At 40.0% G+C, this 14,022-nt stretch overlaps 1 protein-coding gene across 1 annotated transcript; it reads left to right on the top strand.

The window, feature by feature from the left end:
- Window positions 1-491: 491 nt before the first annotated feature.
- On the top strand, window positions 492-9,939 carry LOC118427762 (malignant fibrous histiocytoma-amplified sequence 1 homolog). The gene is made up of 4 exons (XM_035837688.1): window positions 492-1,118; window positions 4,211-4,297; window positions 4,878-8,380; window positions 8,599-9,939. The coding sequence occupies exons 3-4, from the start codon at window positions 4,996-4,998 to the stop codon at window positions 9,105-9,107; spliced, it is 3,894 nt and encodes a 1,297-aa protein (XP_035693581.1). The 5' UTR covers window positions 492-1,118; window positions 4,211-4,297; window positions 4,878-4,995; the 3' UTR covers window positions 9,108-9,939.
- The last annotated feature ends 4,083 nt before the right edge of the window (window positions 9,940-14,022 follow it).

Raw genomic sequence — 14,022 nt, 5'->3', positions numbered from 1 at the left:
TTCAGAGACTACAAATCAATAGAGTTGATAAAAATCGAGTTATTTCAACATATTCTTGTTTATTCGTGTATTCGATGTTATGCCGTACATGCAGAGGCAATGGCCTATACAGGTTTGCATGGCTGTCTCTCAGGATCTAAAAGGTAGCTGACACATAGGTCACAAATATTCTTTGAATCCCTCAACCATCAAATTAAAACATGGTGAAAGAACTAAAAATCAGACAACGGAATGCACAAGTGCTTTTTTTGACAAGACTATAAAGTACCTTGATGGGATTTAAAGACTAGAATGTTGTGTTATGTATTCTCCAGCTCAACTGTTACACAATAAACAAGTTTTCAATTGTCTTTTGTATTTTTTTACCTGTTTGTCACATCCTTTAGTAATACCTACACAATATATATCGCCACAGCAGCACTCATAACGCTGGATACCACCTAACAGCGAACGAGCCATGTGCACTAAATATCAGTGACAGGCGTCATTGTGCATTGCAAACAAAGGGACGTAGCAAGAAGAATGGCGGGGGGGGGGGGGAGGGGTCTGGTTGAAAATCGTTTCACAAAGATGCACTGACAAAATGCTTGTTCCATGGCGTTCATTGTGAGCATGGATGCACGAGTAGAAAGATCCATGTATGTAAACTGCGAATTTAGTCTAAAAATGACATCTTCCCCCAACAGCCGCTGTGGTTCCTCCCAAAGCAAAAACAATGACGTGACCCCTCAAGGCCTAGTGGCTTCAGAACATTTCACCTTTCAGGTGTGCCACGTAACCGCTGACATTTTGTTTATATCGCTCCACGGCAAGGTAATCTCATCAAATAGGTTGGCCTTCTTGATGCCATTTGATGCTTTAGTATATCAACGGCAACTCATGGGAAACATTTCCGCCTTGAGTATCTTAATTTGAGCTCTACAACTCCAACGAAGTGAAGGACTACTTTGTCGTCTGGAAAGCCCCTGTTATCCTTCCGCGTCTGCTGGAAAGTCCCGCCATAAAAAACGGGAAGTACCGAAACTAGACGCTGGTGTTGCCGACGTGGCACTGATTCCACTGTGCCGCTACATTTCGCCGCTACTATCTCTGACTGCACTCACAACGACTTCGACCTGGTAAGAACTTTAATATATCAATCCTTTTTATCACAACAAGCGTTCTGTTTTGTAGGAGGAAACTATTAGGAAGTAAGGGGACCGAAACTTTGAACTAAAGAGTCAGACTGTTTGATTTGTCCACAATCTTCCCACGTATAACCTTCGAAGTCGAATATTTGTTATATCTTATCGAGAGAAGCACATAACCATGACAAGTACCTTATTACCTCCATGTCATGGAGGTTATATTTTACCCTGCGTTTGTGTGTGTGTGTGTGTGTCCGTCTGTCAACAAGATAACTCAAGAACGGCTGGGCGGATTGGTTTCATACTTGGTGTGTTGGTGGGATGTGATGAAAGCTAGAAATGATTAGATTTTGGGCCCCCTAGCGGCTTCCCTTGGTACTGCAGCGCAACTTCCGGTTTTGCTATCTCGTGTTCTGAACAAGTTATGGTCACGATTTTGGGGTGTTAGATAGCTCTTGTGCTCAGGAATAAGTGAAAAAAGTTTGGGCCCCCTGGCGGCTAGTTTTGGGATAGCAGGGGCATTTTTGTCAAAAACTTCTGAAGACGATAACTCAAGAAGGGAACAACAGATTTTCATGATTTTTGGTATGTAGGTACCTTAGACAATGTTGTACAAAATAAAATACTAATTATGCATAATAGGAGTACATTTGCATAATTAATGAGAATACTCTATCATAGCAGTTTTTTCAATGTATCTCTTGTCCCGTACGTGATATGGTCGTGACATTTGGATGGTAGATAGCTTTTAGCGTCATGACAAAGTGGGGTAAGTTTCAGCCCCCTAACATCTAATTTGGGAACTGCAGGGGCATATTTGTCAAGACATTCCAAAGAGGATAAATGCAGAAAGTATTGACAGATTGGCATCATATTAGGCATGCGGGTACCTTGGGCAAAGATGTTCATAATGATATGCATGTTATGCAAATGAGGAGTTAATTTGCATAATTAATGAGGAAATTGTATAATTCCGTTGTTTTCAATAACTGGACTTCAATAAATGTAACACATATTAATTATGATAGGTGGAATATAAGCAGATACCAAATATGGTAATGAGGAACTTATTTGCATAATTTATGTAAAAAATGCAAAACCGCTTTATGATTAATAATGGGAATTTTATAATTGTGACATGTGTACGTTAGTGAATGCTGAACAACGCCATGCATAAATTATGTTAATGTGGTAGTCAATTGCATGAAATTTACAAAAGCTCTAAATTTTCATGGAAGTATGGGGTCGCCGAACTCTAGTTTATTTATTTATTCATCTTTTACAAAATGATAGTGGATTTGGCTAGAGTAAAGAATAACAAACACTCATGAGAAGCAAACTACCATATCCAAATCCACCAAAAGGACGAGGCGATCAAGAACATTGACGGTTGCTTAACTGGTATTTGGAACCAGATTCTACAAATGTAGGGTAAAACGGCAGGACTTACAAATATTTGGTATGCATGATGTAGTAAAAACGATATAGTTACGTATTTTCTTTGTGCCCATATAGTTTATTTTCTATATAACCTAACTTTAACGTTTATTACCTCCATGAAATGTCATGGAGGTTATATTTTACCCTGCGTTTGTGTGTCTGTCTGTCTGTCAACAAGATAACTCAAGAACGGCTGGGCGGATTGGTTTCGTACTTGGTGTGTTGGTGAGGTGTGATGAAAGCTAGAAATGATTAGATTTTGGACCCCCTAGCGGCTTTTCTTGGTACTGCAGCGCAACTTCCGGTTTTCCTATCTCGTGTTCTGAACAAGCTATGGTCACGATTTTGGAATGTTAGATAGCTCTTGTGCTAAGGAATAAGTGAAAAAAGTTTGGGCCCCCTAGCGGCTAGTTTGGGGATAGCAGAGGCATTTTTGTCAAAAACTTCTGAAGACGATAACTCAAGAAGGGAACAACGGATTTTCATGATTTTTGGTATTTAGGTACCGTAGACAATGTTGTACAAAATGAAATACTAATTATGCATAATAGGAGCTCATTTGCATGATTAATGAGAATATTCTATCATATCTGTAATAAGCTGGTGGACGTACCGACTGATAAGTATCTAATACCAGCTCAAAAAAGAACAAGAAACAGCCATGACTTCAAGTACCAGAGTTTCCAAGCTAGGATTGATGTGTTCAAAAATTCGTATTTTCCCAGAACTATCGTAGATTGGAATTTGTTATCACCAAGTACAGTAGGGGCATCTTCTCTGGATAGTTTTAAAGAACGCTTGCAGTTAGATGTGCAAAAGTTAGGTGTGACGGATCGTTCAGTGTAATATAACCAGCTGCTGCCGCGCCGCGTGCCTGCGAAGCTGGTGTGTTACGCCGAATGGCGGTTATACCGGCTATATAGATACAGATACAGATACAGATAGCAGTTTTTTCTATGTATCTCTTGTCCCAGATGTGATATGGTCTTGACATTTGGGTGGTAGATAGCTTTCAGTGTCATGACAAAGTGGGGCAAGTTTCAGCCCCCTAACGTTTAATTTAGAAACTGCAGGGGCATTTTTGTCAAGACATTCCAAAGAGGATAAATGCAGAAAGGATTGACGGATTGGCATCACATTAGGCATGCGGGTACCTTAGGCAAAGATGTTCATAATGATATACATGTTATGCAAATGAGGAGTTGATTTGCATAATTAATGAGGAAATTGTATAATTCCGTTGTTTTCAATAACTGGACTTTTATAAATGTAACACATGTTAATTATGATAGGTGGAATATAAGCAGATACCAAATATGGTAATGAGGAATTTATTTGCATAATTTATGTAAAAATTGCAAAACTGCTTTATGATTAATAATGGGAATTTTATAATTGTGACATGTGTACGTTAGTCAATGCTGAACGCCATGCATAAATTATGTTAATTGCATGAAATTTACAAAAGCTCTAAATTTTCATGGAGGTATGAGGTCGCCGAACTCTAGTCTTGTATATATCTTCACCTAGAACTCCAAAATAAGATTGTATGGAATGTGAAGTTAGTCATGCGAAAGAAAACTACTGTATATGAGGCGAGGCGCATATGACCTGACGCTTGCTGTTGTGTAATGTTGACACAGTGCCCCAGGCGAGGTGAAACCAGGGGCACCGCCTCCAAGAAAGGCACACAATACAACCTATCACAATCGCCAGACGAGTAAACAAAGGTAAGGTTCAATAGGATATTGTCAGTTGAATTCAAAGAGAACCAGACAGACCAGAATTAGACTATCATCAATGACGATTCATTCAGTCGCTAATGACTAATGTGGCCACAACATGAATTTGATTTCTAAAGCGTTTCCTTTGCCCAGAAAGCTATTCGTTTGAGTCGTAGCGTTTGAGTGCATACATGCTTGTATGTTTGTGTGTGGTTGACTGAAATAACTCAAGAAGCTATGGCTGAGTTGTCATGAACTTTGGTATAATGTATTGTCCTGTTGAAGAATTGATTAGATTTTAAGCCTATGGCGGCATTATTTGGCACTGTAGCCGAACTTTCAGTGTTAAAACCTCGTGTTTTGGACAGGTTTATCCCTCTAGCAGATCTTTAGAACTACTTCTTTTAAACAGGATGATTCGAGAATGAAAGAATGGATTTCTATGATTTTTGTCCAGGGGTACCTTTAATGAAAAACAACGTAATGGTATGTAAATCATGTATATTAAAACGTTTATGTTTATAATGCAATACTTGTATTGATTATATTTCCATGATGTTTTTAAACCGTGCTTCTTCTGTTGCAGGTTAACAGGGAACAATTCTGCGTCTTACTGAGCAAACCACAGCCTTTCAGTCCCATTAGTTATCATACATAACCATAGTCATTCATTTCAATTAGCTTGTCTTAAACCGTTTGGTACGATGGAGTTTTCCAATCTTTTAGAAAACCCAATGGCGGTGATAGAGCTCTATGGAGGGCATGTAGGATGGATCCTGATGACATGTTTGGTGGCAACAGTTGTAACTATCTGCTTCTACTATTTAGTAAAGGGGTTCCAAAACAGACAGACACAAGAAGATGTATCGCCTCAACAGTACGACCAGGAGTCCTTAACATGTCCTATTTGTAGGAGCGACTCGTGTGATGATGACCACGAATCAACTTTTCTTTTCCATCGAGAACAATACAAAGAACACTCTGACGTAGAGCATATCAAGCTCACACAAAATGATGAGAATCGTTCGCTAACGATCTTTGAGGAGATTGAAGAATTCAAACAACTGAAAACCGTAACAATCATAGGCATTGAACTTGATGATTCTAGCTTGACAAATTTATTTCAGTGTGTCAGTATACACTCTCTCCAATTGTCAAAATGCCAGCTGGATTCTGTACCACAATCTCTGGAAAACCTGAAAGACCTAGAAGTTCTTGACCTTAGTCATAACAACCTGTCGACTATACAAGCTGTGCCTATGGAATCACAGCCCTGTCTAAAGAGCTTTAACGTAAGTCACAATAACATACTTGGTCTTAGAGATGTAACTAACTTCAGATCTGTTAAAAACTTCAATGTGTCTTACAACAGCATTGAAGAGATTCCATATGAAATACTTGAAATGGAAAACTTAGAGGCCTTTTCTTGCAATCATAACAAGACAGTCAGGTGGCTCGAGCCATCTGCTGGAAAAAAGAAGGTCAGTGCATTCTCTTTAGTATTTCTAGACCTATCTAATAATTTGCTTCAGGAGGTACCCAAATGTTTAAAAGAATTAGGTAACCTATCGGAGGTTAACCTCTCACATAACAAGATAGGAGCAAACATGAGCAAAAGAATGATATCACTGCAGCTTGCTGAGCTCTTCTATCTGCCATGCCTTTCTACTTTGCTGCTTATGAACAACAACATTAAATCGTTGCCCGTACTGGAAATGGCAAGGGTGTCGCCAAGCATGGAGTATATTGATATCAGTAACAATAAGCTTAGTAATGTAGCTGAAGCTCTGCTGCTATTGAGAAGTTTAAAAGCATTGTTACTTAGCCATAATAAGATTAAAAAGCTTCCAGTGGATTTGGATCTAAATGACCTCTCTCCAACGCTGTGTGTCGTCGATCTAAGTCACAATAAGTTAGAGGATCTACCGCTAGCTCTTTGCTTTCTTCGTTCGTTGAAGAAGCTGTACCTCAAGCAAAACAACATCAGAACAATAAGTGAAAACGTGAAAAGTTGTAAGAGCCTTGCTATTCTTGACGTGTCCCACAACTGGCTAAGGGAGATACCGTCTCACGTGATCAGCTTGCCAAATCTTGTGGAAATCCGTGCCTCCCACAACCATATCAATTCTGTCAGCTCTTTGCAAAAGAATGAGGTGAATGTGATTGAAATGATTGCCTTAGCAGAAAATCACTTTACACACTTCCCAGAAGCCCTCATTCAGATGGATAAAATAAAGAAGGTTGACTTAACAAACAATGAAATAAAAGTCATCCCACAGTCTATCATGGGTATGCCCAAAGATGTAAAGCTAAATTTACAAGGCAACCCCATTATTGATCCCCCATTACAGGTGTGTCAGGCAGGCCTGTCGGCCATACAGGCGTTCTACGAAGACTTGACAACGGCCAGCAGTATCACACAATGTCTCAAGACACTGTTCTTGGGGACCTATGAAGCTGGGAAGACCAGCCTTGTCAGAGTTTTTCAGCAGAATCGTTCTTGTCTGACAAAACCTGAGGAAAGAACACATGGCATAGAAATAGCTGAACTCAATCTCTCTGCCCCAAATACTTCTGATATCACATTATCAGTGTGGGACTTTGCTGGTCAAGAAACATACTACATGACTCACCAATTCTTCTTGAGTTCTAAGGCCCTTGTGCTTTTGATAGTTAATCTGGAGAAGTATGATTCCAACAGCTTTTCTCACACATGTGGAGATTGGATGGAAAATATGATAGCTAAAGTAGGGAACCCAGTTGTCATCCCTGTTGCTACTCATATTGATAAACTCTCGACAGCAGAGGTAGAACGTAGGTGTGACGATTTGTGTCGGAAGCTTGAGGGTAAAGAAAGAATGAGAATACAGATCCTAGAGAAACAGCTTGAGCGTATTTTGAAGGAAACAGGAGAAGCTGCAAGAGATAGGGAGAAACAGATTAAGATTCTCCTTCAGAAAAGGCCATCGATACACCCAAAACCTGTGCCTGTTAGCTCAGCTAAATCTCTTGACGGCATTCAGTATTTGAAGCAAGTGATTCTCAACTATGCTGTGAATAAAGAACTTTTCCCTGAGGTCGGTCGCCCCATTCCCAAGGCGTGGGCGGACACTGAAGCTTGTGTAGAAAAAAGGGGGAATGAGCTTAGCATTCCCTACATGACTTGGGATGACTTCACGGCTTTACTAAATAAAAATGTCCCCAATCTGCAGCCCAAATCTCGCATCAAAACAGTGGCACAGTATCTCCACGACACCGGCAAGATCCTGTGGTATTCAGAGATAGAGTCGTTGAGAAACCACGTGTTTCTCAAGCCAGCTTCTCTTGTAGATATCTTCAGGAAGGTTATCAGGCATGATCTTGAAACATTTCTTGATTACGGGGCGGACACCTGCTACAGAGAGGCCGAGATATCATCGGCTGAGTTTCGGACGATGAAAAATGACTTGGTTAGAAAGGGAATACTGCATACCAAATTGCTGAGGTGTCTGTGGTCAGATGTTGAAAGAGGATGTCGCTCGGGAACATTTGACGATATTTTTCATGTGCTGATTGAGCTTATGAGACAGTTTGATCTTTGTTATGACCTTGATGAGAAAGAACAGGTCGTTGATCCGTATGGGGCGCAGGAAAGATTGCCGTTGCCATGGCGTGTTAAACGTGTCTCAGACAGCAAGACACGTACACGTCACCACATTTCAGACAGACTTCTGTTACCATGGCACATAAAAGACAACTTGGAATACATGACTAAGAAGGTGTGGTCGTCAGGAAACACTCCCATCATTTCACTTCAGTACCAGTTTCCATCTTTTATCCCTCCTGGTCTGTTTGCACGCCTCACAGTGAGAGCACACCGCCCAGAACATAAACTGCACTTTGTAGCTCATTGGAGCACTGGTACATTATGTAAGCACACACGGAGCAGAATACTGGTGCTCCTGAGGTTTGAAGATGCCGAAGGGCTTGTGGTTTCACTCAGTGCTAGACCAGAAAACCTTCCTCATGGGATGACTGGTGCAATATTTCTGTGGATGACGTTGAAAGAAATAAGTGCGGAAATGGAAGACCTTCTGAAGCAGTGGCCAGGTTTGAACTTGCAGTTATTTAATCAGGCAGCAGTATCTAAACATTTGTGACAAATATTTTCCATCATACAAAATCATACAAACATGTACATGTTGTTCCTGTCTATTTATACACAATGGTACCAACAGTAGTAAAGTGGCTAATCAATTACTTCATATTTCTATTTCGAAGCTTGTCAAACAATGGCCCAATTAAATCCTTGATGATTTCTTCCACAGGTGTCCGGTATGACCGAGTAACCGTCTGCCCTGTGTGCCACCGGCCATCATTTCCTGGGAACTGGCTACATCCAAGTTCCAGGTGGCCAGAAGAAGATGAAGTGATCTGCTCTCTCTGCGATAATAGGGTCCCTGTAGAGTTTCTTGTGCCCTCACCACCAGGACGACGTTTTGCCGATTATTCGTACGAGCCATTATCCGACCAACAGCTTTTGCGGGTAGCTGGCAAGCTGGATAAAGATTGGGAAAGCGTCGCCATCCTCATGGACTTCACCAGGGCAGCCGTGGACGAGTTCAAGTACAACAACCCCTACAATGCACGGCAACAGAAGTTCGCGATGCTGACAGCATGGAGAGATCAGTTGGGACGTAGGGCCACGAGAAGGAGGTTACAGTCTATTCTCCAGGACGCAGGGGTCGACTATGACGTGATATCATGTCTTGATCAGGTGGAAAGGCCCTTTGAGTGGGAATACGGAGCACATGGCGGTGTCGTTGACTTTGTTTGATTACCTATAAATACTTAATCTCTTGTAAACCAAAGTTTTACAAGTCAAACGTTTTACTTATAAATCATCCAAAAATTATCAAATATATGCTATAGTTTTGTCTATAACATAAGTAATCTAGATCTAACACTGTACATTAGCCTCTGAGATAAAAAATAGCATGTTATTCCCATTGAGGATGTGATTGGCCTGACATTCTGTATGCTACAGCATATCAGTACTAGTAACATTTATGCAGTATGTGCCTCATTGTTGGGCAGGTCATTGTATTATCGAGCTCTACCTCCCACATGTTTGTCTGAGTATGTGTTAGCGTGAATAATACAGAAGTGAAGTTTGTATTACTAGTATGTAGAACTACATAGATGAGCAATGTATAGTTATCCAGCAACTTGTGACTATAAATGTAGTTGAAGAATTTTGAAAATATATTCCTAAGCCATTACCCTTGTATCCCAATTGGTATGATTCTGTTTGATTTTGTATTGATTGTTCACAGATGTACATGTATTTTGTATTAGCATAGTTTGATTGTCATCAATATTCCTGAAGTGAGCAACGTGACATTGACAGACCAATATCACTGAAGTTGTATATGTTATATATATACATGAATTTCATGATCATAAGATTCACAAGAACAGTATTTGTTGTATCATTGGGTGTGTTAGGTACAAGTAGAAGAGAATACGATATGATACGAAGGAGCATCTTGACATTGTAAATAAGCAAATTAATGGAAATATTGCCACCCAGTACGTGGCACTGTGTAATACTTGCAATTTGTATAATACAATCACTGTTGGCAAACATGACAATTGTCATTCTTTTTTTCTGGTAACTTTTCCTTTGAATTAACATTAACGTTACCTAGAAAATTGAATACTAGTAATTCGGCCAATACTAAACATAACAGTATTTTGAAAGCTCTCCCGAGCCGGAATTTGTAACGCCCTGCAGTGGTAGTATACAATGAACAAACTCTTTATTCCGATTAAAATGTGAACGTTAAGACTACATAGGTTTAATACGTTAGACATCACTGAATCCTTGACAGCTCAGCCTAGACTGTAGGTCGCTCTCCAACACCCCTCCCCCATTTGTACGGTTACCAGCACACGCAATTTGAGTGTATGTTTTTAGCAAAGAAGCATTAGAGTAGCAAGTTCATAGCTTACCACAAGGAAAGCGTCATTAAGATCGCACCAAGTCGTTTTCTCGGTTGCAATCCCTCATTTTCAGCCTAGTTTTAGCAAAAATCTACTTCTTCCAGACATCTTTCGAGTCTGACATTCAAAATTCCTTCCCGCTCTTGTCAAGTCTCGCGAGATCTGAGATCGCGAGATTTCGGCATCCAAGATGGCAGCCTCCTGTGCTAGAAACAGGCGACCGGTAAGTTTCGTTTCTTTCTCCTTCGGTCTGGCGCTCTAGAATCGTTCCTGGATACCCCAAACGCGGTTATATACTCCGTAGATGTGTATCGGTGCCTCAGATAGCTTGATTATTTCTTTACGCGCCAGAATCGGATTTAAACAGCTGATCCGGCAGCCGGCGAATCACAGCTCTGTTGGACGCCCGTTTGAGGCACTTGACATGGTCGCGTAAAGAAAAGATTAAAAAATCGCGGTGGCCCAAATCAGGCTGTCAAAGGTGCCCACGTAATCCCCACGAGCTGTTCTATCGCCTACAGTACTCGTGTTGATTCAAATATTATTTCGGGATGAGATTTGAAGAGTCAAAGTTAGCCTTCAAACTGGCTCTTTATGCCTGTTTTCGGCCTCGATTTCGCACTGCATGGGGGTTTCCGTGCAACCGATTACGATCATATACTTCCGGGTCGTACGAGTGAGGTCATTGAACGCGGGTCACCAGGTATCTTGACGGTCTCAGTCTGCGCTAGGTTCGGTAGAGGAGGATTCAAGTCAGGCTTACGCATATTGTTAAATTAGGTTTGTTAAGGTACTCTTGGCGAAAGTGTGTTTGAACTTGCAGAACGTTTTTTAAGTTTGTGTTTGTTCGTATCGTCTCGGCCCACGTTGCGAATCTGCAACGGTTGTAAGGTCCCTTCCGAACGAACTAACTGGCATTCTCGTAGACATCAGGAGACAAACTGTGTTAATTTGAATATCACATTTATAGAACAGTGCTGTAAGAAGTGTATACAGGGAACTAATAGCGGAAAACGTGTTCGGGAGACCTCCTTGGGGAGACAAACTGTGTCAATTTGAATGACACACTTACAGATAGCGCAATAAGAAATGTATATAGCAAACTAATAGCGGAAAAAGTGTTCAGGAGACAAACTGTCAATTTGAATGACACACTTGCAGATAGCGCCATAAGAACTGTATATAGCAAACTAATAGCGGAAAAAGTGTTCAGGAGACAAACTGTCAATTTGAATGACACACTTGCAGATAGCGCCATAAGAACTGTATATAGCAAACTAATAGCGGAAAAAGTGTTCAGGAGACAAACTGTGTCAATTTGTATGACACACTTACAGGTAGCGCAATAAGAAATGTATATAGCTAACTAATAGCGAAAAACGTGTTCAGGAGACAAACTGTGTCAATTTGAATGACACAATGCATTATAGAATAGCTCTGTAAGAACTGTATATAGGTAACTTAAAGTGCAATGCGTGTTCAGGAGTCCAACTGTGTCACTTTGAATGACACACTTATAGAACAAAGCTGAAAGAAATGTATATAGCTAACTAATAGCGAAAAACGTGTGCAGGAGTCCAACTGTGTCAATTTGAATGACACACTTACATAATGGTGCTGTAAGAACTGTATATAGCTAACTAATAGCGTAAATGTGTTCAGGAGACAAACTATGTCAATTTGAATGACACACTGACATAATAGCGCCGTAAGAACTGTGTATAGCTCACTAATAGCGAAAAACGTGTTCAGGAGACAAAATGTGTCACTTTGAATGACACATTTATGGAGCAGCAATGTAAGACCTGTATATAGCTAAGAAATCGCGGAAAACGTGTTCAGGTGTCAAATTGTGCCAATTTGAATGACACACTTATAGAACAAATCTTAATGAACTGTATATAGCTAAGTAATAGCGAAAAAGGGTGTTCAGGTGACAAATTGTGTCAATTTGAATGATGCATTCATAGAACAGCGCTGTAAGAACTGTATATAGCTAACTTAAAGCGCAATGCGTGTTCAAATGTCAAACTGTGTCAATTTGAATGACACACTTATAGAACAAAGCTAAAAGAACTGTATATAGCTAACTAATAGCGGAAAACGTGTTCAGGAGTCAAACTGTGTCAATTTGAATGACACGCTTACATAATAGTGCCGTAAGAACTGTATATAGCTAACTAGGAGCGAAAAACGTGTTCAGGAGTCAAACTGTGTCAATTTGAATGACACACTTACATGATAGTGCCGTAAGAACTGTATATAGCTAACTAGGAGCGAAAAACATGTGCAGGAGACAAACTGTGTCAATTTGAATGACACAATGCTTTATAGAATAGCGCTGTAAGAACTGTATATAGTTAACTTAAAGCGGAATGCGTGTTCAAATGTCAAACTGTGTCAATTTGAATGACACACTTGTAGACAGCGCCCAAATAATTGTATATAACAAATTAATACCGAAAACGTATACAGGAGACAAACTGTGTCAATTTGAATGACACACTTACATAATAGCGCCGTAAGAACTGTATATAGCTAACTAATAGCAAAATACGTGTTCAGGAGACAAACTGTGTCAATTTGAATGACACACTTATATAATGGCGCCGTAAGAACTGTATATAGCTAACTTAAAGTGGAATATTAATGCGTGTTCAGAAGTCAAACTGTGTCAATATGAATGACACACTTACATAATAGCGCGGTTCAGGCAGCGCTTTTCTGCAAGTGTGTCAGACAAGTTCTAAGGTGCCTTCTTACGAACTAAATGGCGTTCCTTCGTATATATATGACTTTAGATGCGGTTATTTCATATCAATTAACAACTGATTACTGGAGTTTGGACCATGGTAGGTTTAAAGTAACTGAAATACTAACTTGTTCAAGTAAACTGTCAAATCTAGTACTGCGCTGTCTGAGCTGAAAACTGTGTCAATCATATGACACACTTTTGAAACGCATAATAACTATCTTATGACGGAAAACTCGCTCTGCCGAAAACTTTTTCAATCGAATGATTATACGATTTAGGCATATCTATTTAGTTTGCTAGTTTGTCACATTAATTGACACAATAGTTTATAACAGAAAACTTTGTCAGGAGGACGGCTTTGCAATTAATAACCGAGTGTTAAACAGTATAAAACTGCCTCATGACGGAAACTTTGGTGGACAACTGTCACTGATAGTATGGCACACTAGTGCGATGATTAAACAGTATTAAACTGATGGAAGACTTGGTCGGGACGACAACTGTGTCAATTAACAAGTTTTTTAAAACTTATTAAAATTTCACAAAACGGAAAACCCTCACGGTCAGGACGACAACTGTATCAAATGACAGAAAACCTTGTCAGGAGGACAACTGTTATTTCATATGACACACTATGAAACACGATGTGAAATCAGTGTAAAATTGTCTTGATGGCGGACGACTTTTTCAGGAGGGAAATTGTGTGAATTTGTCTGACACCTTTGTAAGCGATGTTTGAACCGTGTCTTAAAAATGGAAAACGTTTTTCCGGGGGACAACTGTGTCAATCTATATCACCCACAATTAGAAAAGCGCTGTTTAACGTGTGTAAAATTGATCACGGAAAAAGTTGGACAGTAAAGAATTTGTGTCAATTTATATGACACACTGGTAAAAAGTGTACTTTGGGCTGTACCTAACAACTTTATTGCTGAAAACGTAGTCAAATGCACAGCTGTGTCGATTTGTTTCGACACATTTGTAGAATAGC

Source organism: Branchiostoma floridae, chromosome 12 (assembly GCF_000003815.2).
Source record: "Branchiostoma floridae strain S238N-H82 chromosome 12, Bfl_VNyyK, whole genome shotgun sequence".
NCBI lineage: Eukaryota > Metazoa > Chordata > Leptocardii > Amphioxiformes > Branchiostomatidae > Branchiostoma > Branchiostoma floridae.
Note: the sequence above shows the minus strand (reverse complement) of the source record. Positions and strands in the feature narration are given on the sequence as shown.